General features: G+C 39.3%; 1 protein-coding gene across 10 annotated transcripts in view; it reads right to left on the reverse strand.

Moving 5' to 3' along the window:
* The window catches only part of DOCK9 (dedicator of cytokinesis 9), a 257537-nt gene that overhangs the window by 85682 nt on the left and 145487 nt on the right, over positions 1 to 26368 (reverse strand). For all 10 annotated transcript variants that reach the window (XM_033105052.1, XM_033105055.1, XM_033105056.1 and 7 more), the window contains 8 exons: positions 22317 to 22491; positions 21297 to 21364; positions 11759 to 11833; positions 10326 to 10466; positions 9819 to 10025; positions 9302 to 9424; positions 5686 to 5768; positions 4978 to 5100 (listed from right to left, as the gene is read on the reverse strand). In XM_033105052.1, coding sequence (XP_032960943.1) covers positions 4978 to 5100; positions 5686 to 5768; positions 9302 to 9424; positions 9819 to 10025; positions 10326 to 10466; positions 11759 to 11833; positions 21297 to 21364; positions 22317 to 22491 — 995 coding nt within the window. The remainder of the gene's footprint in view (positions 1 to 4977; positions 5101 to 5685; positions 5769 to 9301; positions 9425 to 9818; positions 10026 to 10325; positions 10467 to 11758; positions 11834 to 21296; positions 21365 to 22316; positions 22492 to 26368) is intronic.

A 26368-nucleotide genomic window follows, 5' to 3' on the forward strand; every position in this document is an offset into this window, starting at 1 on the left:
TTGTCTGGTTTTGAATAATACACCTTCTACCGATTCAGCCAAAATGCTATTTACATTTAGGTAGCCACACCTAATGATGTACATGAAATTTACAATCACCTAAAATCCCTAAATCTTCTTCCACACGCTTTATCTCATGCCACATCTCTCCATCCTGTATGTTTATACAATTATGCTTTGGAAACTCAGAACGGGATTTAATTTTTGCCTCGATGAAATTTCATCCTTTTGTATTTGACCTACTTCTAGTTGATCAAAACTCTCCTAAATGCAGCTTATAACATCTAATGTATTAAGATGTTCCTAAGAGCTTTATGTTGAGAAGACATTTCATCACCACGTTATGTTCTCTTCCAATCATTGATGAGGCTACTGCACAGAATATTGCCATGAACAGGTTCCTTCTCAAGCCTCCAATGCCCATCGCCGAGCTGATACGAGCCCATTCATCACCCTTCCTGGCATCTGGTTACTCGAGCAGTTGAACAACTATCCCCTCACTCATTCACAGGACACCTTGGCATATACACTGGTCAAAGTCTTTGTGTTCCTCTGTTATACCAGCTTGGCAACCCCATTAAAGACAGAAGCAGGAATGTGGTTAGGAGGACTTGTTTGACATGACATGACTTATTCCTAGGAAAACAGAACGCTGACTCATGGTTCTTCATAGACCACCTGTGTAATAACGTCTTTTACACACTGCCAAGAAACATCAAAGCTCAGTGGCCAACGGATTCAGCATTTGGTTTTGTTCCCATTTTTGAAAAGTTCCTAACTCCTGTTTTTAAGATTCCTCAGACGTTATTATTACCTACTAAGCAGCCTCACATGTAACTTGTCAGGCTACCTTGGGTACAGTTCACCTGAATCAGATTTCCCCAGCAGTTCTACATTCTTGCTTCCTTAGACTATGCTGAGCACATTCATCGGTGCCCATCACTAGCGCCAACCTGCAGAATCACCTTCTCTCAGGGTTCCTTCTTGTTTCCACTTGCCTTTTCTATACATCTGAGTTTAAATGTGCAGTTCCTTGAAATCCTAAGATACAACGTTCAGGAAGGCAAGTCAATTTTTTACACATTCTGCCTTCCTTAAATTAAAAAGATCCTGGCCAAAAGATGCCTAGGTACAGTCCGGCGTTACCCCTACATTTTGTCCCTGTGCCCCTTCTGTGATTTATTCGCAAACACAATATCCTTTTCTACTAGTAGGAAGATTGTGCCTCCAGGGAGCTGGTGATGGCCTCCCAAGCACTGTATGCTCCCACAGTGATATACTGTTGGAGCCTCTCTCGGCTTTACACAAAGCTCTTTAGGGGCATCAGCCTTTAGACCCATGGGTTTCTATGCAGGCATAAATTTTTGTGACTTAACTGCCTTGCTCCACCTCTTCTTCAAACAGTTTAACACTGCAACGCACCACAAAACACTGCATTCCACAAAATCTTAGAGACACCTATGAAGTTATGTCTGCTTTGTTGACTCAGAAATATTCTGTTTATTACAAATAATATTTGTAAATGTCACTACTGAAGAGTATTGTATTTCACCCATTCCTAGTTATTTCCACCTATGAATGAATATGCACCTTCTTATCCATTTTGTTTTTATTATCACTCTGATATCACCTACATATAAACTTCTGGGAGAGTTGGATTTCTAAGCAACAAATTTTAAACATTCTTCACTGGAACTCCTGTACCATGTATTACATACTTCTGTGTCTAACTATACTGATTTCTTATTTGGGTTTCTCCCTCTGCTGAGGGCTTTTACTTCTAGTTACTACTTCTACAGAGGCATTTTAACGTCACGCATTAGAAGCAAGCACAGATCTGAGCTTAGTTCCATACCACACAGCACACAGACTCTGTGGGAGCTGTTTCTACCAACTTAGGTTTTTAAAACATAATCTTAAACCTATTTCAAAAATTTAGGGTTTTTATTGAACCTGGCTTATTAGACACCAAAACCTCATACACAACAATTCTACTGCCTTTTTGATATCCCTTTCCAAAGTGACGAGGTGTGTGTGTGTGTGTGTGTGTGTGTGTGTTACACAAAGTGAATTCTCTCATAACGGGGATTAGTTTTTTTAATAAATGCTAGATAGTACATATACCCTATGCAAAACTTATAATACTTGAGCATGAAAACCCACCCTAAAACGGCATTGATTAAATAAATGCATAATGTAGATACACGTAGGGTATCTGGAATTTGGAAACTGCTTCTGTCTGTGGACACACCCAGGAATGAGGCTCAAACTCTCTCTCAGGAAAAGGAAAGGTCTTTCCTTCCCACTGCCCACATATTCCTGCTGGCTCAACAATTCCCACAGAGGGAAGGGGCATGGCATTCCAAACTAGCAGTCATCCTGTGCCAGCAGATGTGCTTGCCTCTGTCTGTGTTACTGCAGTGTGGTCCCCCCTATTCTACTTCCTGTACTGACCTATTAGTGTGATTCACGGGCAATGTAGCCATGGCCGGATCTGTTGTTGGTGGCGAGGCTGATCTTCTAATTGCTGTTTGTAAAAGGAAATATTCCCTAAAAGCATTGCTGTCACTTAAAAAATTTATGTGATTGAAAGAAATTTGAGATATTTTTGTTTAAACAAAATCACCGAATTTATGTCTAGGAGACATTTCAAGCAGCATTTATCAAGTGCTTACGATGAGACACAACAGGCAGTACATGAGGCACTATGGCTACAAACAAGATATGATTCCTGTCCTCAAGAAGCCAAAAATCGAGGGGATACTGTCAACTGTCAACAACTTGAGACATATGATAACTGCTTCCTTAGAGTTTGTATGAGCCTCTACCAGAAGGCAGAGGCCTCGGGTACTGAGAAGGAATAGGGGATGAGACCAGTACTCAAAGCGAGAGAAATCACCCTGACACGTATTTTCATCTATTCCCACCACAGTTCTAGGAGGCAGGGCTGTACTGATCTCCCTTAAAGAGAAGGGGAGACCCAAGCAGAGAAGCCGAGAGAGCTGGCATATGTCTCCCAACATGGAAGTGAGTTACGGACTGGGCTTTGAAAGATGAGTAGGGTTCCCTCAGAGAGACAACAGCAGAAGGGGAATGTGTACGCTGTATGTGTCTGTCACTTGTGTGCCGCTTGATGGGGCAGAACGGGGACATCATGCAGGACAAGGGCAAAGCACAGTGGAATGACAGTACACAGTGGGTTGAGAGAGGCAGGTAGCCCCACCTGCTTGAGTGCAGTGCAACTAGAGGGAAATGGAGGTAAGAACGTCAAAGTTGGGGACAAAAAACATAAAGGTACAGATAAACACGTATATGTAAGTCTCGAGCAAAAACCCTCCTAGTGTTCTAACCTAAATTACCCTATGTGGTAGCATTAAAAAAGGTCTACATTGTAAAGAAAATATTCTATTTTCTATACTTTGCCTTCGTGCCTTCAAATTCCTTGTAGAAGTGAGAAAAGACACGACCATGAGCAAATCAAATAAATGTAAAATACCAAGTCTCTATTCATGACAGCACATAATGTATGACATTACTCAATATAAGTAAGTAAAGGTTTTGAAGAGATGTTAATTATGGCTCTATTTTGAAAGAGAGAAGTAAGAAAAAGGTGAAAACGAAGTTAAAGAAAGTGAAAACAGCAATTCTTGAGTTCTTGGCAAACTGATATTGTTTCTTTGGTGTGCATTTTGTTTTTCAAATAAAAAAAGACTGAAAGGTTCGTATGGTATAAATTAATTAGCAGCTGGCTCTTGGCCATTCTTTTTATTTCATTATCTGTTAATAACCCTCAGTTCTTTCTCATTCCCAGAATTCTCCCAGAAAAATTCTAAAACCTACATCCCTAGCAAAGGAAATCAGTTTTTATAAGGTCAGAAATGAATTCCTTATGACAGAGTAGATAAGAGCAGATTCTCAGCCAGACTGATTTCCACCATTGCTTAACCTCTCTTTACCACGTTGTTATGGGTTGAATTGTGTCCCCAAAAAGATACGTTGAAGTCTTAACCCGAGTACCTATGAGTGCGACCTTATTTGGAAATAGGGTCTTTGCAGATGTAATCAAGTGAAGATGAAGCCACTAGGGTTGGCCCTAATCCAATATGATGTGTTCTTATAAGAACAAAACTTAGACAGAGACCCACAGGAAGACAGCCGTGTGAAAACAGAGGCAGAGATTGGAGTGATGCTGCCATAAGCCAAGAAACACCCGGGGAGCCCAGAAGCTGGAAGAGGCAAGGAAAGATCCTGCCCTAGAGATCTCAGAGGGCGTGGGCCCTGCCAACACTTTGATTTCGGGCTGCTAATCTCTGGAATTGTGAGAATAAATTTCCGCTGTTTTAAGACACACAGTTTGCGGTACTTCGTGATGGCAGCTCCAGGAAACTAAAGCTTCATTAATATGGGGAAAGCATTTAGAACAATGCTTATAAACAATAAGTATTATATAAATTATTATCCTTCCGCTCATCACCCATTCAGTTAATAGTACCACCAGGCACTCCACTGCGCATGGCAGACACCTGGGTGTTATTTACCTGAGACTACCACCCATTTTTCTCTCTCCTTCCATAGTAACACTCAATCAGGAAATGAAGTAGTAAGTGGGCCTCTCTGACATGACTTGAATTAGTCCCCTTCTTGCTATTTCCACTTGCAGCGGCTTTGCTGAGTCCCTCCGATCTCTTACCAAAGGTTCCTCAACTCTCTCCTTCCTCCCTAGGCTCCTCTCTACCTCCAACCCACACTTCACATGACCACCAAAAACATCCTTTACAGAGTTCAAATTAACCAGGTTATTCTTCCAAGTTCAAAGTCTCTGTTCCTTCCCAAGGACTTGAGGTAAAGTTCATGCTTATCCAACATGTCCTATGATGTTTGAGTGGAGCAGTTGAAAAGACTACTCCCACGTCCTCCCTCCCCACCAAACAATTCCTATTTTTCAGGTGTGGAAATAAGTAAGGCCTTGAGACTCACTTCCGAAAGTCAGCAAGGAACTTGAGCATGTCGTCATTGGAGAGCTTATTGCTGTCTTGTTTGTAGAGAGCAGAGAATCTGGCATTTTTGTCAAGGCTTCCAGATGTATCCTTAAACAACGTCCTGAAATAACCAAACAACATTTCTAAACTGAGTTTCCAAAAGACCAAAATAAATCCACAACTGAATTCTGGTTTCTATGTGAAGACTGATTATTAGTCCGTCAGCTGTAGCCAACAGAAATGTCATTATCTAAAAACACGGAAGATGTTTATGAGGATGAACACAACTAACTCAATTTACATAGAAAACATTTCCAGCAAATGGCTTGTGCTTAGGAAACAACATACATCGGCAAATGTTTAAGAAGTAGAGCTAACAAATAAAGAGGATCTGCAGGCCTCACTGGGCTGCCACCCCACTCCCAGCTGGTGACATGTGGCTGGAACCTGGAATGCCATCTCTGCAACATACACTCCTGTTCATCCTGCCAGTTCTACCTAGCTACCTTCCAACCAGCATCTTCCCTTTCTGTGACTCTAATAAATGATTACTCAGAGAAGGGGCTTATTTGTTTTTCAGTTTTATACATTTAAATCCTCTTTGCAATAGACAGAATAGGTCGGTCGATCTATAAGTCTATCTATCTATCTATCCATCCATCCATCCATATATCTATATCAAAGGCATAACAGATATTCCCCTTACCTTGCTGCCCAAGCAAATGGCATCCGGTACTGTCCTAGTCTCTGGCATGCCTGCTTGGCATTCTTCAGCACCTTCTGAGCAACCTTGAAGACATGAGAATAAATGATAATGAGACACTACATCCCTGACAGGAGAATTCGCATGTAAAGAACCATCATCCATGTTCATCAAATAAGCACTTCCTGTGGTATCAGATGCATGGAAAAGCACATCTGGTGGTAATGAATATGGATGGATTTACACTCAGCGCAGAGTATTCTGTTTAATGCATTCTCTAGCAGTGATTTTCAACGAACATAGGATGAGGACTGTTTCCAAAATGGCATGTCTTTTCTTATCCAAAATGTTGCTTTCGCAGGCAACGAGCGTGCCTTATCATAGGCTTTCACTGTTCTTTATGAATAAGGCCTACTTATGATAAGTCACTGAATTATCAATAATTACTAATCCTTGGTATTCATACCCAAATATATCCCATTACTAGACTTCAAGTGAGAACATTAATGAGAATACTAAGCTTTCACAGCTCCTAATGTGCACTGGCTTGTGCAGAGTCCCATAATTTGCGAATAAATATTCATTATTAAGACATTACAGGTGTTGACTTACGTTAGCCAGGGCTTTCAATTGCTACCGTCTTGCTTTCTAAGTATAAACTGCTATTATTTTTACTTTCTAATGATCAATTTGGGCTTGTTATGGGTTGACTTATTACCGCTATAGTGCACAGTGAGGAAGATTTGCTTCGGGCCTAACATGTACACGTGGCACGTCTGTTAATCAACTATATCCCTATTACTAAAGCACATGGCACTTAATTTCCCCAAATTTGCTTGTACTGGGATACTGCATTGGTACCAATGCAAAGTTTGATTGATTCAGAGTGATGTGTTGAAGGGTCTTTTACATGATTTAAGTACATCAAAGTTGAACCAATTTTGGGACAAGTGACCTAGTGCCCGTGAACCAGTGTGTGTCATGCAGAGCTGCAGCATCATGGGAACTTGTCAGGAATGCAGAGTCTCAGGCCCCACCCCCGAGCTCCTGGGTCAGAACCTGCATCCGAAAAGACCGCCCGTGATCTGTGTGCGCCAGGTTTTAGAGCGCTCATCGAGAAGGCTCACAAGTAGAACAATAGAGCCATGTGTCTCTCAGTCAAATTGAAACCAGCCCCATGACCCTATAAGCCATCACACCTCTTTGGGTTCCACTTTCCACAGTTAAAACCAAAGGGCTTGGTTTACACTTTTCATTATCCCCTCCCATTACGAAACATTATGAGTCTACCATAATCACACTGTGGGGACTGTTGCCTTCATGAGGGATCTGGGAAACACGTCTTGATTGAAACAGATGTCAGGAGCCCATCTAGTCCCTCCCTCCCTTATTCCAGCGGGTTACGTTCGAAGGTATGCAATCATCGGGTAAAATGGCCTACCAGCCTGGAGTCGCAATTTTGGTAGAAACTATTATTTTTAGCTTCTAACAATACTCACTACATTGTGGAGTAAAATGCAGTATTTGCATAGAAAGTAAAACTAAAACGCAGTCTTCAAATAAGTTTCACTCTTCCCCGCAGTGAATGAGGACTGAGCTCTCAGACTTCCCAAGGGTGCAAATGGAACACAACGTATGTGAAAGTCAGAGTGAAAAACTCATGTTTGCCCTTTAGGTTTTTTTTCCCTTTTCTTTCTTTTTTAAAAAGAATCTATTCATGGGAGACACCTAAAGAAACTTTTCATAAAAATTTCCTCTAAAACAAAAATTTACTCCAAATGATGTTCTAGAGCATCTTGGAAAACAGGAGGAGACAATTTTGATATACAGAAAACAATTATCCTCTGTGATATCCCTGCCAAACCTTCTAATCTGATGTGAGATGGTTGAGTCTTAATCTCTGCTTTAATTGACTGCCTTGGAGGTGTGAATAGGCGGAATAGTGTGTACATGGCTGAGCTTTACATCCCGTAAGTGATGAAGAAAGAGCAGACATCAGCAGATGCTCAAATGGACAAGAAGTGTGGAATACAATGTCTAGTCCACAGCGATATGTAATTTTGCACCAACATGAGCTACCACCTTTCAAACCCTGCACGTGGCAGGCAGAAGTAGCAAAATTGGAAGTGTCACGCATACAGACACAGTCAGGGGAGTAAATGTATCTTGGGCCTTCATTGATTATTAATCAAAACATTAAAGAGCTAAAAGAGCTTCTCATCCAAGGTTTTACAGACTTGATGTAAAAAATAAAACATCTTCTCTCCAGAGACCCAACTTTACTCAGCTTTTATCAGCCAGAAAGGCATACCGTATAAAACAATGTGCCTGGGTAAATGGGCTTTTCCTTGACTGGGGCTGTAATAACTGATAACAACGTCCCACATGTCTCAGTGATTTGCAGTGTCCATATTCGCACTGTCCTGTACATTATCTGTTTGATCCTAGCACTATCCCTGAGAGGAAGGCAGGGACAGGTAATAGCATCAAGCTTCAAGTACAGGTGGGACATCCGGCACCCAGAGAGGTGACATGATTTGTCACCGAGTTGGTATCCAGGCCAGTTAGGTGCTCAGCACCCAGGTGTCTGACTCCTAGAACCTGTTCTTTAAGGGCTGTCCTGCATCTCGGTGAACACACCTGAGATGTATTGGTGGCCACAGAGAGAAAAAAGCTCTGAATTAGCTCAGTGAACCTCCATTAAGCCTCTGGGGTGTCTCCTCCTCTGCTGACCAGTCCTTGGTCATTGATTGTTATCAGGGCCATCTCTCAAATCACCACTTACCAAAAAAAATTTTTTAAACTAAAAATACTGTAAAACTAGCAGGGACAGCATTCAACAGCTTCCTCTAACCAGGTAGCTCAATGTGCTAGAAAGTGACAGTTAACTGCCGCTTGGTCACTCTAGCTGTGGGACACTGAGTAGGTAACTAAACTTTGTAAGCCTCCGTTTTCTAAAGTGTGAAAGGAGGTCTTGGACTAGATGACTTCTAATGTTCAATAATTCTATGGTATACTACGGTACACCCACACCTACACACTCCCCAGTGTGCTTCGCACATACTCGTACACCAAACATACATCATGTATGTTTCTTTCCCTTTGCTAACTATGGTCGCTCCACCTCTGCCACCAACACCCTGCCCCAACTGACAAAGCACACATAGGCCTGACCCACCACCAATACCGGCCAGAACATCTGAGCCAGCTCATCTCTTAGTCTGTCTGGTTTTCTGTCTCATATTTGAGTATGAATGTACCCAAATATAATTCCAGATCCCAAGAGACACAGCAACAAGTGGATGAACTATATCTGAATATAATACATGTACTTTGTAATAACAGTTTACTTTAAACTGGTAATTCCTTTGCAAATTATTTCATGATGTATCAGGACAGTCTAGCCAAATGAAGCATTTTGTTTACACACAATACTACTTTTCATTGAAAATCGGATACATAGATTAAATATAAGAGTAAATCTATGTACAGTAGTCTATATCTTTTGAAATATAAATATGGTTTAACTTTGATTTCTTTAAGCATTTCTACTTCAACAGAGAACCCCTTTTTTTTCCCCTTTTTATTTATCATCACAAAGTATAAAAGTCATCCGTACCTTAGAAGAGTCTGAACTTTTCATGTATGGCTCAGCACCGTGGGTAATGCTCCCCTGAAGGACTTTTTCAATTCTAGCCACAAGAAATATATCTGGGTGAGGACATGTGACTGAAAATATTCCCTAGGGGACAAACAATTTTCTCCAGTGAGTCGAATTCACAGCCATGTTAAACACATCCTATGAACAGCAAAGGTTCTAAAGCAGCAAAGAACAGCAAAACAGTGTAGCGATTAAGAAGCACCCAGTGCCAAACTGGTTACCTGACCAGATAGTTCATCATCTGCTCAAATAGGCTATTGGGTCGGGGAGGCAACTAGCAGAAAGTTTAGGAAAAGGAATTGAGAAATCGAAAACCACTTCTCTCTGTTTGCTTTTACTGTATAATTATATATGCTGTCAATATAACCAGCAGCCTCACTTCCCAATTGTGCATGACAAAGTCTCTACGTATTTGCACAGCATGTGCAAGGTAAGTCAGTCTTAGTAGCATGGCTGCTGGGCTCTTGCTCCCTACCTGCTTCGGATACTGCATGGAGGCTTCATGAAGGATGTCCTGAAGGGCAGGTGAGCTCTGCCTGCTGCCGCCGTTCATCAGAGCTGGGGAAGTGGTAGCCAGCATCTGCCTCACTGAGAAATGGTTCAGGTCCACATGGAAATCGGCAGAAATCTTTCGGTTGTACTTTATGTCAAACAGGGACAGAGTAACAAAGAAAGGCTCTACCTGAACAAAACAAAATAATCCAGACCATCACGATAGCTGACATTTTCAGGGAAAAGGAGGATGTTGCTATCCAAGAAGAAATTACTAGACCTCTTTATGACAGATGTAAATTACTGCTAATGAGAAATAGCCTTGATCCCTATCCTTTGTCATAAACATCCTGTCCCTGAATGCTAAACAACCCTCCACATCCTGATCTAAACATTGTACTTCCTTAACACCAGGAGCTAGGATTTCATGTCATGCAATGAGCACATCTGAAATCTTGGAATATTGAAAAAAATCTTTAAGGAAAATTACATTTGTAGTAGGTCCTTCTTCATTCTCGGCAACACAGCATTGTAAATTGAAAGATAAATCATTGCACTTGACAAGAATTCTTTTTCCAAATTTCTCTTCAAATGGCTTCACTTCTGGCTCAGGTGATGAGAAGTCAAGCTTCTTTAAAAGAAATGCAAATGTATAAATACATTATGCTCACATTAAAAAAAGTCCCATAATAAATATAACCTAAGAAAACTGCCTAAAATATGGAAAAGCCATATATACTCATTAAAATAGTGTTACTGTTATAAGTTTATATAGTTTATAATAATGGTCAAACGATGATATACCTACTTAATGGATTATCATGCAGAGCTTAACAATTATGGTTATGAACAATGCAGTGTCCTTCAATAGAGGAATGGATAAACAGGATGTAGTGTCTACAAACCATGGAATATTACTCAGCCACAAAAAGGAATAAAATTCTGACACATGCTACAGCATGGATGGACCTTGAAAACATTCTGGTAAGTGGAATAAGCCAGACACCAAAGGACAAATACTGGATGATCTCACATATGTAAGTTTCCAAACTCATAAAGACAGAAAGTAGAACAGAGGTTGCTGGGGATGAGAAAAGGGAGTAGGGGAGTCACTGTTTAATGGAGAAGGAGTTTCTGTTTGGAAGGGTGAAAAAGTTCTGGAAATGGATGGTGGTGATGGTTACACAACATTTGTGAAAGTACTTAATGCCACTGAATCACACACTTAAAAAGGGTTAAAATGGTAAATTTTATGTTATGTATACTTTACTACAACAAATAAAAAATTTTCAGAAACCAAAAGATAAATATAGGGTTATGAAGTCTGTGAAGAAGCATTAGAAAAATATTTATTATTAAAGTTAATTGGGGGGAAAGAAGTTCTATAAAAAAGACCACAAGTAAAGAGGGGAAAAATACAGAAGGGAAAAGAGCAGAACTGTCATCCCCTCAGAGCAATCCTATTTGTGGACAGTCGTGGAGGTCCCTCCATGCGGTTTGGATTTTGTTGGGACCTAGATGTGGATCGCATGTACTGCAAACCTTTGTACTTGGGCCTGAGCTCAGGCTAGTCAGGAAATATCACTATTTACTGGGCATCTGCAACAATGCTTGTTATTTTTTGACAGTTATTCTACAGGGTAAATTATATGTTCTTTGGGGACTTGAAAATGTCTTTGGATAAATCTCTCTCAATTTTCAACAATCTGTTGAATATCAAATATTCACAATGGTTGTGCTATGGTAATGAGATTATAGGTTGTTTTTATTTTTCCTCCTCCCCCTGAATTTTCTATATTGTTGTTATATACCTTATCAATCCAAAATAAATAAGCAAACAAATAAGTAAATAAACAAACAATCTGTCAAACGTTTTCTTTCCCAAACTTAGTTTTAAATTTTGAACATTAAAATAGTTCCTACCTGGGCATCTGGGTCCAAGTAAAAAAGCTTAACTCTGCTTTCACTTTTCAGTTTGATTTCTGCTTCTCTGGTACTCTGATAACAAAATAAACAAAACATAAAAATTACATTAAAAAAAAACAGAACCTTTTCTTACAGAGGTGTCCAAATATGTTTGAAAACTGCCCCATCTGGAACAGCCAGGCTGCCAGACAACTCTGCCCTCATCTTGGAGACTCAGCTGCATGTCAATCAACAAGGACAGACTGTCAAGTGCACAGCACACAGTGAGAGTGCTGTGGGGGAAAAAAGGTTAACACCTGATCCCTGCCCTAATGCAGCTGACAATCAACTGGAGAGTCAAAAACAGTACAAAGAAAACAACAGAATAATTAGGCATTACTATCAAGAAAGGCTTATAGAGATGATGTATTCTAGAATTGTACACTTGAAACTTATTGTAATTTTACTAACCATTGTCATCCCCAATTAATTTAATTAAAAGAAAGAACGAAAGGAAGGAAGAAAGGAAGGAAGGAAGGAAGGAAGGAAGGAAGGAAGGAAGGAAGGAAGGAAGAAAGAAAGAAAGAAAGAAAGAAAGAAAGAAAGAAAGAAAGAAAGAAAAGGAAAGAAAGAAAGAAAAATATATAGGAAGAAAGGCTTCATAAGTTAACAGAATAGGGGACAGGCTTTGAATGAAGGGGTGGAATTGAGACAGCGAAAAGGAAGAAAACATGAACATTTCGGGCTGAATGAAAAGGATGCACAGCACAGATCAGACACTGAATGTGGAAATGAGCCTACATGGTAGAAAGGATTGGGGTCTACCTGAGAGTGAATATACAAGCAAAGAGAGAGAAAGGAATATGTTTTGAATAGTGGGATAGAGAAATCTAGGCCAGATCTTAAAGGATAATCATAGTTGTTTATGGCAGGCAAGAGGGGGCATTTCTGATTCACTCAATAAATATTTATTAAGTACCTGTTATATGTCAGGCACTAGGGACACAAACGTGAAGGAAACAAAGTCCCTATCCCCAAGGGGCACTCACTGGGAAGACGGAACATGAACAGGCAGTGAGAATGGCACAAGAAAGCCCAAGGTACAGTGAGAGCTATCTGGACTAGGAGGTGGCAGTCAGGGAAAAGCTCCCAGGGGAAGGAAGGCCCAAGCACATGCCGGGAAAGGAGAGAAGGGCATTCTGGGAGAAGGTGCAGCAGTACGGCAGGTGCGAAGATACAAGTCACACCTAAGTAATGACCGAGTCATTCATTAGGACTGAACACGGTGATGGAAAACGAGAAATGAGACTGGGATTTGTATGTAAGAGACTGGAGATTTCATTCAGAATCCAAAAAATCCTACAGTATTTTAAGCAAGGGAATAAAATAACCAGTTCTGTATTTTGAAGTATCACTCAGGTAGGTATGAGGCAGTGGATTACAAAGGGAAAGACGAGGAAGCCCATGTGGTCTCTCCGGGGTTATCACAACTGCCTCCCAGTTTCACACAAGCAAGGCCCCTAACAAATCCCACATTCCTAGCTTGGGTAGCCTGCTGACTGGTCAATCCATTGACTGAGACAGATAATTCAGGGGGAAAGCAGGTTTGTGGAGAAGGTGATAAAGTGGAGTTTGGAGATGCCTGTGGGAGTCCCAGCCGGAAACACTCAGGAGACGGCTAGAGCTGGAACTTGAGCACAAGGTACGGAGGAAGGCTGAAATTACATACTTGGAGAAGAGAAGCCAATGAGGGAAAGACACATATGGTGGCAGAGATGGGGGCTGGAAGAGTGGGGTTTGGGAACAGAAAGAAGCTTCTAAGATATCCACAAGTTAGACATCATCTCCAGCCACATTATTTCGCATGCCTCATGCCTCTCCATCTATATCCTGTTCTGGTGACTCTCAATCTCCATGGTTAAATCTATAAAGTCAGAACAGAATGTCCTCTCTCATCTCTGCTCCTTGCCACAAAATCACATCTCTCCACGTGATGGGTCAGTGACAGCCACAGTGGAGAGGGTGTCTTAGCCTCTGCTGGTGGCTAAACAAGGTCTATTATTCCATTTCTAATCATGGGTAATGAGAAAGTGAGCATCACCTTAATTTTCTTAGGCATATAGCTGTTTTAATAAGTGCTTAGCAATGGTCCAAACTCTATCCCGACTATACCGGGGACTTGCATTCATCTTTTGTCATGGGCGTATATTGAATGTTACCATATTAATACAGGTTTTCCCTTTCTTAAAATGTGCATACATTTTTTTTTTTGGCACCCTCTGTATTTAACCAACTGTCTCTGTCTAGCAAAATGAAATGACCACCACAATACGAATCAAGAATCTGGATTCTAGTTGTAGTTCAGTCGTTAACTAGCAGTATGAACTAGTTAGCCTCCCTGGACCCCATTTTCATATCTGAGTAAAAATGTTGAACAAGATGAGGGCTCGTCTCTTGCCACAACAAAATTTATCTTGATGCTAACTCGGAGAGTTTTCAGGCTTCTGGAGGTTCAGGGGCGTTCCTACAAACCGTCTGGTCATGCTTACAGGAAAACAGGTGCCTGTGGCTGAGGTAGGCTTGCTCCAGATGGGGGATGGGACAGCTTTTCAACTCCATCTTGCCTATCACCTTTCCTCATTTTCACATCAGAAGAGCCAGAACATGTACATGCAGAACCTACTTAACTGCACCCATGGAGTTTGTTTTACTTTGTATATAGCCCATGACATTTCCTGACAAACACATCGGCACCACCTGCTGTGAGCCACCAGCAACAGGAACGCATTCTGCTCCTGAATTTCTGCTCAAGTCCTTCTACAAAGGTGAATACTGGGATCTCAGACACCAGAGTACAGCAATGGGTGCTGAGATGCAATTCCTGGTGCCTTGCTGAACGATGCTCGTTGTTTCAAGCTGACTGTGCTAGGAGGTGAGCAATGAATAAAGCAAGAATGACTGCTATGAGCTCCATATAATTTAGAGGACAAACAGGGAAGCAGACACATTAAAAGAAAAAACAAACAACCAGCCAAAATAAACTCAGAGCATCCTGATGTTGCCACTAATAGCCGAGAGATAGACTCTTCACTGGAGAAACCACTCAAGGGAAAACAAGGGGCAACTTTAGATGTAAAATTAACCTGAAAGTGTATAATCTGCCTTACATACATTGACAGCTCTGCTATGAGATAGATAAAAAGCAAACTCAGCCTCTTAAAGTACCTCCCACCCCTCCCAAGGTCTAAGGTACATTAAACAGAGGGATGCCTGATGGATAGTGTTTGAAGGAATTAGCAAGTAAAACCTGGACAGTAAGAAAATGAAGCTCAGGACAGGCAGGGCTTTGCCCCAAAGCCAGGGAATAATGAATATCTGAAAGCATCATAATGATAAAAATGAATAATTTATTGATAATAGCCAACGTCTCTCTGCTACATATCATCCAAAGTGTACCTTTAAACTGTACAACCTTAGGAGGCTGGTGCTATTATTATCCTTGTTTAAAAGAGAAGACACTGAGGCATGAGGAGTAAATACTTTGTGTAAGAACTCACAGCATTACATAGAAGCCTGGTTCTGAGGCTGTCTGGCATTACAGCCCAGACTCTCGAACTATTAGACAAAATTAAAAAAAAAATATATATATATATATATATATATATATATATATATATATGAATAGGCAAGACAGAGGAAAAAAACCTAAATGGCAAATAAGTATATGAAAATATGAAAAATATCACTACTGAGCAGCAAAATACAAAATAAAGCAGCGAAATACCATTTTTCACTCCTTTGGTGTGGATGCAGAAAAATGGGAATGTGAATTGTTACAACCTACTAGGAAATTAACCTGTCAATACTTAAAGAATTAAAAACACAATAACCTCTGACCCAGAAATCCCACTTTGGGGAGTTTCTCCTACAGAAAAAAGAGCACATGAAAAACACACTTATAAATATGTTATGATGTTTATTGTGCACTATTTGTAGAGGCTAAAAATAAAAAATAACCTAAATGTTTATAAATATGTCATAGATGTCCCTCTGGGCCATAGAGGATCTAATTTACTCATTTTCATAGCTGAATAAACTGTGCAACACCCATATTTGAAATATTACGCAGCTATGAAAATGAGTAAACTAGATCCTCTATGGCCCAGAGGGACATCTACGACATATTTTTAATTTACAGAACAACTTACAGAGTAATGTATATATATTATGAGCATAGCAAAACAAAACAAAACAAAAACAAAACAAAAAAAAAAAACAACAACTAAAACACTACGTATGTGTGTATATGTTTCTATGAGCAATTAGTTTGGTGAAAGAGGAATTACAAAGGGTTAATAACACCGGTGCTCTCAGGAATGCTGCAACAGAGGACGAAGGGGAAGGTTAACCTTCTTTATACAATTTTGCATATTTTTACTTATTACAACAAGCACATTTATTTTTACTTAAATTTTAGTAAAGACAAAATAAGTTCCTGTAATATGTAATACCCTCACAATTGAAATGCCTATAAAATATAGCTGTAAAAAAATATTATCCCACAGACTATGGCACCCAGCACTTCTCAAAGTGACAAAGCCAGCTCTGCCCTTAAAATAACACGTGGTCAGTTCATACTGTGGAAGTAGGAAGAAATGAACTGGCTTTTCCCCCAAATCCTGTTGCTTCCATCCTACTCATAGCCCCGCTAATACTTTGGGTTCAATATAGAGGAAAATGAAGGAAATGCGCAGAGCCATTCTCTGTAAAAACTCATACTTGCTTAAAAGTCAAAGAAGAAAGTGCTTCTTCTAAAATAAAGGCTGTCCTCCCAACTCCTGTAAAACCTGGGTTTAATGACTAATGACATACCCTGACAATGTTTTCTCCCTTGTCTTAAGAGGTAATTATGGTCCAAATATTTCACAGTTTCCAGAAGGACTGCTGTAGACTCGATGTCTTAAGTTTATCTCAGAGAAGGCCAAACAATCAAAGGCCAAAGACTATGGCTAACATCATCTTATTTTGAAAATGAGTTATCCGAATTATATTGTGTTGGCTCATTTAATACTTGAGGTCAGAATATAAACTTTTTAATTTAAAAGCTGTCATGGTTCGCTTCCACTATGTCCAAGATATCTAACTCCCCAGGACCATTATCTCATCCTCTGTATCACAAAGCTATAATAAAGCATTATAGAATAAGGAGGACCCAAGAAATGGAATGCCAGCTGACCTCACAAATGCAACCCTAGCCAATTCCTTTGTATCAGAATACAATGACATAATTTTCTAGATTAGGATATAGGGAAGGAAGCATCTATTACAGACTTGGTTTAAAAAATTTAAAAAGGTGTATGTGAAACTGTACGGATTCTGACATGTATTGCTGAGCTTGGCTGCCTGACCGTTCCTCACCCTCAATGATACTATAAAGTTTGAGACACCATTTCTTTATCCTGTGCTCAACTAAGGAAGATTTACCTAGAAAGGCAAGTTTGTTAGCTTTTAAAAAGAAGTGATAAGGTAATTGGATGTGAGTAATTTTGGATTGACATGAAATAATGTTTCTCTTTCAGAATCACATGGGGAGACCAAAGTAAGGTGACTTGCTGTTCTTTGAGTACATAAAAGCTCAAAAACAGAAAAGCAGTAGAAGAAAAAATATATAAGATGGGAGCATAAGGGTTTTCTTCATACTGTCTTTACACAAGGAGGTGGTATATGTCCCAATGTCACTTAAGATAAATATAACCAAAGAAAGAAAATTATTAAATAAATAACAATTGCGTTTACAATCTGATCATATTAATCCTAGCCTTTGAAGGGAAGAAACCAATTAACTAACTTTACAATTTGTGTATTCAATAAATATGTTTATTAGAGTAAGTCTTCTGATACTATAAATGCTGGTACATTTGCAACAAACATGTTTGGTTCCATATTAGACAATTAGACAATAGGAAGAAAAGAACAGGTTTTAGGGCAAATACATCATGTTGCCTAATGAGAAACTAATAACGATGTTCAGTACTAAATGTACAAACATAAGGGTCAAGAATATACAAAATATTCTGAAAACCTAAATCCATATCATCCCTACCATATGTAAAGGGCCCCTCCATTATATTCCAGAATGAGACATCAGTTATTTTTGTCCTAAAACAACTTCCTGTCGCTCATATCCTGTTTGGTTATGTCTCAGTCACAGTGGAAAACAAAAGCCAGAGCAACAGGATAAACGAAGCAGAAAGAGGAGTTGACCAGAGAGGAGACTTCCATGAAATTACACTTTTAACCACCTTCTGCCTGCCCTCATTGTTGCAGTCCTTTCTCTGCACTCATGCTGAACTGTGGCCTGATCTCCCCCTGGATGCTTTCTTACACCTTCCTTCCCTTTCTTCCTTCCTTCCTTCCTTCCTCTACCTCTTCAACTCCTGACTGAATTCTCCTCCTTGCTGCGTGCCTGGAGCCTCTCCCTCCCACTACCCCACCCTTCCCTGCTTCAATCTCAGATTCTCCAACTATTGCATCCATTCCTTCTAAAATCAGGACAACTAGTTAACAGTCAACTTCCCTGCTGTCTTAACAGGTACAAATGATCCCCACCCCAGATCCACTGGGCACAGTAGGTGTCTGGGCCCTTCACACTGCACGGCCCAGAGCAGGCTGACAAAACACATCACCGATGGTCACCTGGCACCTACAGGCGTGATGGCAGTGGACTGAGTGAATGACAATACATTTTAATTTTCTTTATTCTTTTTCTTTATCCCTTTGAAAAATTACTTTCTGTTTCTACCTTCTTAAAATGAAATATTTGTAAAACACATGAGAGCTAGGGGAAAAAATCAGCAATTGAACCCCTTACAATGCTCCATTTTTCAGGCTTTGACCATAACCCACAGTAAAAAATAATTTATATCACAACTCAAAGCACACATATACTACATATCCATATCTATCTATATTTATCAAACAATATCATTATCAAGGGCAGTGTACATTAATATTCTCTATTCAATTCTATCCATTTTTTTAAATAAATCTGGGTCACATAAGATTGAGCTAAAGAAGCCTGTCACAAAGAGTGCATACTGTATGATTCCATTTATAGGAAGGTCTAGACCAGTCAAAACTAATCTACAATGATAGAGGACAAGAGAATGAGGGTATCAGCTTGGAGGGGGTTACAACACAGTTTGCTGGTGCTGTTAATGTCCTATACGTTGTTCGGGGTTGTGGTTATGTGAGTGCACAAATGTGAAATCTTCAAGCTGTACAATTAGTGCTCAAGCATTTTACTGTATGTAAGCTCTACTTCCATAAAAAGGAATAAAAAAATAAAAACAAAACAAAAAGTATTAAGTGGGGGTTAAAACCAATTAAAAATTGATTTTACCAACTAAAATAGCTTCAGCTAACTTGGTTTTGACCCATAGTGTGACAACAGCCCCAAATATGTTTTTTATATATATGGTTGTGTGTGTGTGTGTGTGTGTGTGTGTGTGTGTGTGTGTGGCTTCTTTAGCTCAACATTATGTAACCCAGGTTTTTTGTTGTTGTTGTTTTAAATCTCCCTAGGTCTTAGGATCAAGGAATTCTGAATTACGCTGGCCAGATGGTAGTAGGCAATGAGAGAAGAAAGAGGGCAAAACTCCTGTATGTCTTTCTTCATTGTTTGAAAAAATACAGATTTCTAATTAACCAACATTAGGCTCAAATAATATGAATCTTCTAGTTATTCATTGTGTTCACCCAGTAAGTACAGAAAGCTACTTTTTGAATTCTAGATGGCAATGCATATATTATCTGTTTCAACAAACATTTTGCTTTGAGAAATGGTGAACCCCACAACATCCAGAAACAACAAAGTGAATCTTAATGCAAAATATGATACATAGAAGCTTATAACACGAAAAAGCCAAACACACCAAAACTTCCCAGCCTAAAAGGTGGCTCAAATGGTGGCACTAAAATTAGCTTTAATAAGCAGGTGCTAAAAAGATACTGTGTGGTAACAGTCAAGTCCTAAGAAAAACAATACTCTAAAGTCCCAGCCAGGGAGGGAGATTTTATATTTTAGAACAATCACGTTGTGTAAAGTAAAGGCCAATGTTGAATGCCAGTCTATTTATAATCGTATATAGATAAACCATGTTTTCTATTACAGTGTTTAAGATGTGGGTGTGGAGAGTCTCTAGTTCACTGTATTTGCAAAAAAAAGAATAGAAAGGCAGTAACAGGGTAAGAATATAAAGGGCCAGAGAAGACAAAGCCATTTCTGTCATTTAGAAAAGAATCATTCATAGATGTACACAAGGAGACAAGTACAAGGATATTCATTGTAACATTGTAATATAAAAAAAATGGGAAGTAATAGAATAGATAACACAAAAAATGCTTACACAATGCTATAATAGGGATGAACGAAACCTATATACCAACTTGGATGGATCTCAAAAGCAATGCTGCACTAGTAATACTGTAATAACCGTGGACAGTGTCAGACGGGTAATAGGCTTACTGGGGTTATCACTTTGTGAGGTATACAAATGTCTAATCACTATGTGGTTCTGTACACCTGAAACTAATGTAATATTGTATGTCAATGGTAATTGAAAAATAAATTTTAAAAATTAAAAAAAACTAATGCTAAACTGAAAAACAAAAGTGCAGAATACTAAGTCAGCATTTATATAACATTTTTAAACATACCAAACACAACCACATATATCATTATGACAGATATATTGGTAAAGATATAAAAATTAAATGAAAGTAACCCCAGAAAACTCATAATACTGGTTGTCTCTGATTGAGGTTGCAGGGGGGAAAAAAGGGAATGAAATAAGGATGATGTTTAAAAGAACTTCAACTATAACTGATATATATATATATATATATATATATATATATATATATATATACATATATATATATATATATTTTAAATATGGAAGCTAAAAAGACATTGAATCTGAGTGGTAGGAATATGGTTGTTTTGTTTTTCTTTGTGTTTTTCAGTACCATGTATGTTTCTCAAAATTATAAAAACACAGGTGTAACTTTTTTTTTCCATTCAGAGTGACCCATGAACAATTTATATATCACAGACAACCCCTCTTTGGTTTAGTGGCAAGATTAACATGGATCCATCATTTTGGAATTGTCTATTAACTTCAATAAGGGGTGCATATGTGTGAAGTACCATGTTAGCTTGGGAACATTTACCTGTGTATTTTGGATATTTCTTCAATACTTGTAATGCAGCATTAAATATTATGGAGAAAAAAACACTAAAAGATAATAAAAGAGAATACTTTGTAAGGCAATTTCTGGAAAACAGACTGAAATCTGACTCAGGTCAGCAGTGTATTTCACCTCACCTAATATTCAGGTCAGAAAATAAAGGGCAGTAACTGCAATGTCCTTGTAATGTTTTACTGCAATGTAAGTGTTAATCATTGCAACAGATGAAATGAGAAGTATTTCATGAAAAGAAAAATATTTCCATATCATTCTAGGAAGAATGAAAGATTTAAGATGACGTTACCTTGACAAGTTCAGGCAGGTAGCTATCTAAACCGGAACCGGAACCTTCCAATTTGCTTTGTTCATCATCTAAAATGGCAAAAGAGATTACCTGAGTCACTCAGAGTTGAACATATTTTATTGAAAACAGGAGGAGGAAGGCCATTTGTCTTATGTGCCCTCAAATGCAGTGGTTTTCAACTCTGGATGTCCATTAGAAACACCTTGGAGCTTTAAAAACAAAACATGGATGCACAGGCCCAGGGGTAAGAGTTAAACACTTGACAGCTGGTACAGCAGGGACACTGTCTAATTACAACGGACACTAGCTATGAACCCCAGCCACAGGGCCACACCCATGGACTGCGCTAAAAGTCAGGCCTCCCCAGGCAGCACCCAGGCCAACTCACTCAGAATCTTTGGTGGACAAAGGAAAGAGTATTTTTTAAGTTTGCAAGTATTTCTAAGACACAGCCAGAGTTGAGAATCACCTAAGGAACTGGAAAAAACAACCACCATGAATTGCCAAGAACATCGCCACATTTTTCCTATGCATTTAATCTGAGGCTTCTGTCCATCCTAACTTTGTCTTGAACATTCCAAAGGACATGATTAATAACAACAGGAATTATAATTAGTATTTCAAGTGCTGACTCTATGATAGATTCTAGAGATAACATTTTTTTATTTAATCCACCCATCGACATGCATGGTCCATTTTTTGCGCCCATTTTATAGGTGAGTAAACCAATGGTCAGAAAATGTAAGTAGCTTGCCCAAGGTCTCACAGCCGAAAATGGTATTTATTGCTGGGATTTAAACTCGGGTCTTTCTTTCTGCCTCCAAAGCTGTGGTTCTTCCCCTTACACGATTTCCTTATAAAAACAATGTCGGGGTAGTAAATCCACATCTGTGAAAAACTCATATCTGTCCTACCTCTCATGTACCTGTGCAATATGTATGTCTACTCTCTATACCTTCTGAGGAAAGTAAAGACACCTGAAGAGTGTGCCCGTACCTGGGGAACACTAGGCCCACCTACCTTCATGAGAGTCTCCATTTCGCTTTTCTTGCATTGCAGCTTCAAAGTTGAGCTGGAGGATCTTGTTTAGAGTTGTGATCCATTCTTCCATTTCCACTTCACTGTCGGCTGCCAGAAGATAACTACTTTTGTCCTGCATTTTGAGCTCAAAAGCAAAACGCCTGACTTTGTTGTTCTGAAATGGGAAAAGGGTAAAGAGACATATCTTAAATGAACTGGAATGGCCTTAACATTTTTTCTCTCTATTATTTTGCTGATGGGTGCTACCTCACAGGCATTTTGGACAAAGCTATTTAAAAATGAAAGCCCCTTTCTCATAAACCCCACCGCTATCCACCTTTCCTGCTTTATTTTCTCCATTGCTTTGTTTTTCCATCTGACACACTACATATTTTACATATTCATCTTATTTGTTGTCTGTCCCCTCCAATGGAATGGAAGCAGAGATTTCTTTTGTTTGGTACCGTATCCACATTTCCAGAACACTGCCTGGCAAATAATAGGCTCTTGAAAAATACATTTGAATGAATGAAATTTAACTGACTATTTTCAATTGCTCTAGCTTCTTCTTCTTCGTTTTTTTTTTTTTAAATGAACTAGTGTGTGGTATTACATTTTAAAAAGAAAACTATTATCTATCAATATGTTTGACTTCTTTATCTGGAACTTCCTCATCATTTATGAGTCTCTAAAGGTATTGGGACACAATGTCTACCTTCCCCATCCTTCCCACATGCGTCTCTCTGGCTTTTATGCCTTTGAAAGTGATCCATGTGATGAGCGACGAACGTGTCCTAGGCCAGGGTTTCTTGACTTCTGCACTACTGATGTGGGGGCTGATTAATTCTGCTGGGGGGGCTGTGGATATGGCACCTAACCACCATGTTAGGTGGTTAGCAGCATCCCTGGCCTTACCCACTAGCTGCCAGGAGCATAAGCCCCACTTGTGAAGATCAAAACATATCTCTAGATATTACCAAACATCCTTTGGGGAGTAAGAGCGCTGCCTGCCCATGCCGTGAGTACACTAGATACAGGTTCAGCTCTGAGAACCATGGCACGAGATTCCTTATAGGTACAGGCAGGCAGAGGGACACGATATCACAAATTCCCACCAACCTGTGGGGGGCAGAGCAGACCCCTCATCCGCTAAAATTCTAGCTGGGTAGCTGCAGTCTCATGGACTTCCCAAAGGCTGCACAGTTCTCAGAAACATGAAGAGTGTGTTCCCAGCAAAGCCACACAAACTACTGTGTATAGACGGCCTGCTGTGGGCGCCATCATTGCTGCCGGGACCTCACTTAAACTTCACTTCAAGGCAAGAATCAGAGGAGTCAAAGGCTGGAAGCGAAATGAGTTTTCTCTCCCTCCCACTCCTCACATATTCACGATTATGAAAATAAAAAGTTAAAAGGTGGGGAGGACACTGGGCCTTGATTCTGAATTACCCTTCTTTCCAATCCTCAGTTTTCTTATCCGCAAAACAAGCGTAATCACTTCAAGGTTCTAAAACACTCTTAGGGCGTAAGATTCTAAACTGGATTCCTTTCAGATCTATTTTAAAATTTAAGTTTAGGCACTTCTTTGAACTCAGAGCATTAATCAGCTAATTTTTACAATGCCAAAAAGCAATATTTAAAGAAACAACAACACCCCAAAACACTTAAACCACAACTTTTGGAGTTCAGCTTACGAACAGTCATGGATAAAAACAAATTATTTTACATGTTTGAAGCCTTAGATACAATTCACTAAATGCAAGAACCATCAGCCACATCTGTAAAAAGAATATGAACAATGAAACATCCATTGAAGTCAGAACTTTAGATTCTGAACCTCATTCCAGAGACTGAACGATAGCCTGAGGCAGCTGTCCTTACATCTCTACATACACTGTGCTGAAAACAGGCAGCAAAACTCTTATAAAACAATTACTTTCTTCCGACTTGCCAAATAAGGTTGCCAAACGTATCTAGTTTTGCTTTAAACTTTAAATTCGATGCCAGAAAATTCAACCAAAAAGTGACTTTAAAAAGTCTCTCAACTTAAGAATCTAACTCAAACTCCTACTTGGGAATCCCACACAAGAAGCTAATTCACTGTCAATGACAATTCACTCTGGACTTCTTGCTTTACACCATGAATAAACATACTTGGATATAACTTGGTTTTTACAGTAGCCGCTTTCTGCAGAGGTTGAGCTACTAGATGAAAGACATCCACATGTCAATTAGCCACTGTGTTTCCCCAAAAATAAGTCCTAGCTGGACAATCAGCTCTAATGCGTCTTTTGGAGCAAAAATTAGTATAAGACCGGTATTATATCATATCATATTATATAAGACCCCGTCTTATACTATAGTAAAATAAGACCAGGTATTATATTATATTATATTATATTATGTTATGTTATGTTATGTTATATTATATTATATTATATTATACTCGGTCTTACAGTAAAATAAGACCGGGTCTTATATTAATTTTTGCTCCAAAAGTTGCATTAGAGCTGATTGTCAGGCTAGGTCTTATTTTTGGGGAAACACGGTATTGACACAAAATAATCTTCAGTGACTGTTAAGTGATCCAAGGGCTCTTGATCCATGGCCCAAATACACTTTCATGTATTCCACCACCACCACCCCTTTTTATTGGTCCTGCACAGTGTTTTAGATTTTTGGTTTGTAAATTAGATATCAATAATTAAAAATACCAAGATTTAACTAAAATTTTATATTTCTGCCTTTCTTGAAAAACCAGATGATCTGGCAAAACCTTGAGCAGGTATTTCCACCCAGGATCATTAGCCCTCTTTAAACATGACCCCCCGTGCTCCAGTTTGTCACAGTCCCTGGCATTCTTTGTGGCTTTATCCCCAGACCTCTTCTCTTACTTAATTACTTGCTTGCACCCTGAAAACATCTGTGTTTGTCCCCCTCATTTCCACTACTGGCCATGATGAAATAACAGGGTCTGGATTTACTATCACCTCACAACTACTAGAAAACTGGATGACATAGATGAAACAACTGTTTTCAGATATTTGACAACAGACAAGGCAGGTCTGTGATCCCTGATGGAAGAGAAATAAATGAGGCGAGTCCTCCTACCATCTCAGCTTTCTGCTTCGAGGCAACATCTGGATCATGGAACAGGAAGGAAACCCGGACAGAGCCCTGCGGTTTCCCTGAGTTGAAGAGACTGACCAGAGGGCAGGAAGACCCAAGTGGCTAGAACATAGAGGGCAGAGTTTTCAGAATGAGAACCGAGTTCTCAGCACAAAAGATAGAAGAGAGCCAAACTTACTAAAAACTCAGTCACACATTCATTATGTGTGTATTTTCTATATGTATGTTATGCCTTACAAAAAAAGTTTACCAAAAAAATAAAAATCAAGATACAATAACCTTAATTTCAGGTCACCAGAGAGAAACAATCACGAAGAACAGGGAATAACATCAGACTCCAAAACTACACTGGCATCTAGAAGACAGCAAATGCCTTCCAATTCTAAGGTAAATTTTACCTTGGATTTCTACATCCAGCCAAACTATCAGTCAAGTATCAATGTAAAAATAAAGATATCTGCAGATAAGCTAACTCTCAAAAACTTAACATCCAACACATGATTTCTCAGGAAGCTACTGGAGGATGTTCTCCTCCAAAACAAGAAAGTAAAACAAGAAAGAACGAGACATAAGATCCTGGAAACAGGGAATCCAACACAGGGAGGAAGGCCACGGGGATTTCTAGGAGGGTGGCGGTGCTGAGGCTGAGAAAGCAATTATACTTGACCCGTGAACAACACGGGTTTGAACTGCCCGGGTCTACTTATACATGGGCCTTTTTTTTATCCTAAATATACTGGAAACATTTTTTGTTTTGTGACCATTTGAAAAATTTGAACATGAACCACATAGCCTAGAAATATTGAAAAAACTAAGAGAAAGTTAGGTATGTCATCAATGCATAAAATATATGCAGATACTAGTCTATTTTATCATTTACTACCATAAAATATTCACAGATTATAAAAAGTTAAAATTCATAAA

Source organism: Rhinolophus ferrumequinum, chromosome 4, assembly GCF_004115265.2.
Source record: "Rhinolophus ferrumequinum isolate MPI-CBG mRhiFer1 chromosome 4, mRhiFer1_v1.p, whole genome shotgun sequence".
Classification (NCBI taxonomy): domain Eukaryota; kingdom Metazoa; phylum Chordata; class Mammalia; order Chiroptera; family Rhinolophidae; genus Rhinolophus; species Rhinolophus ferrumequinum.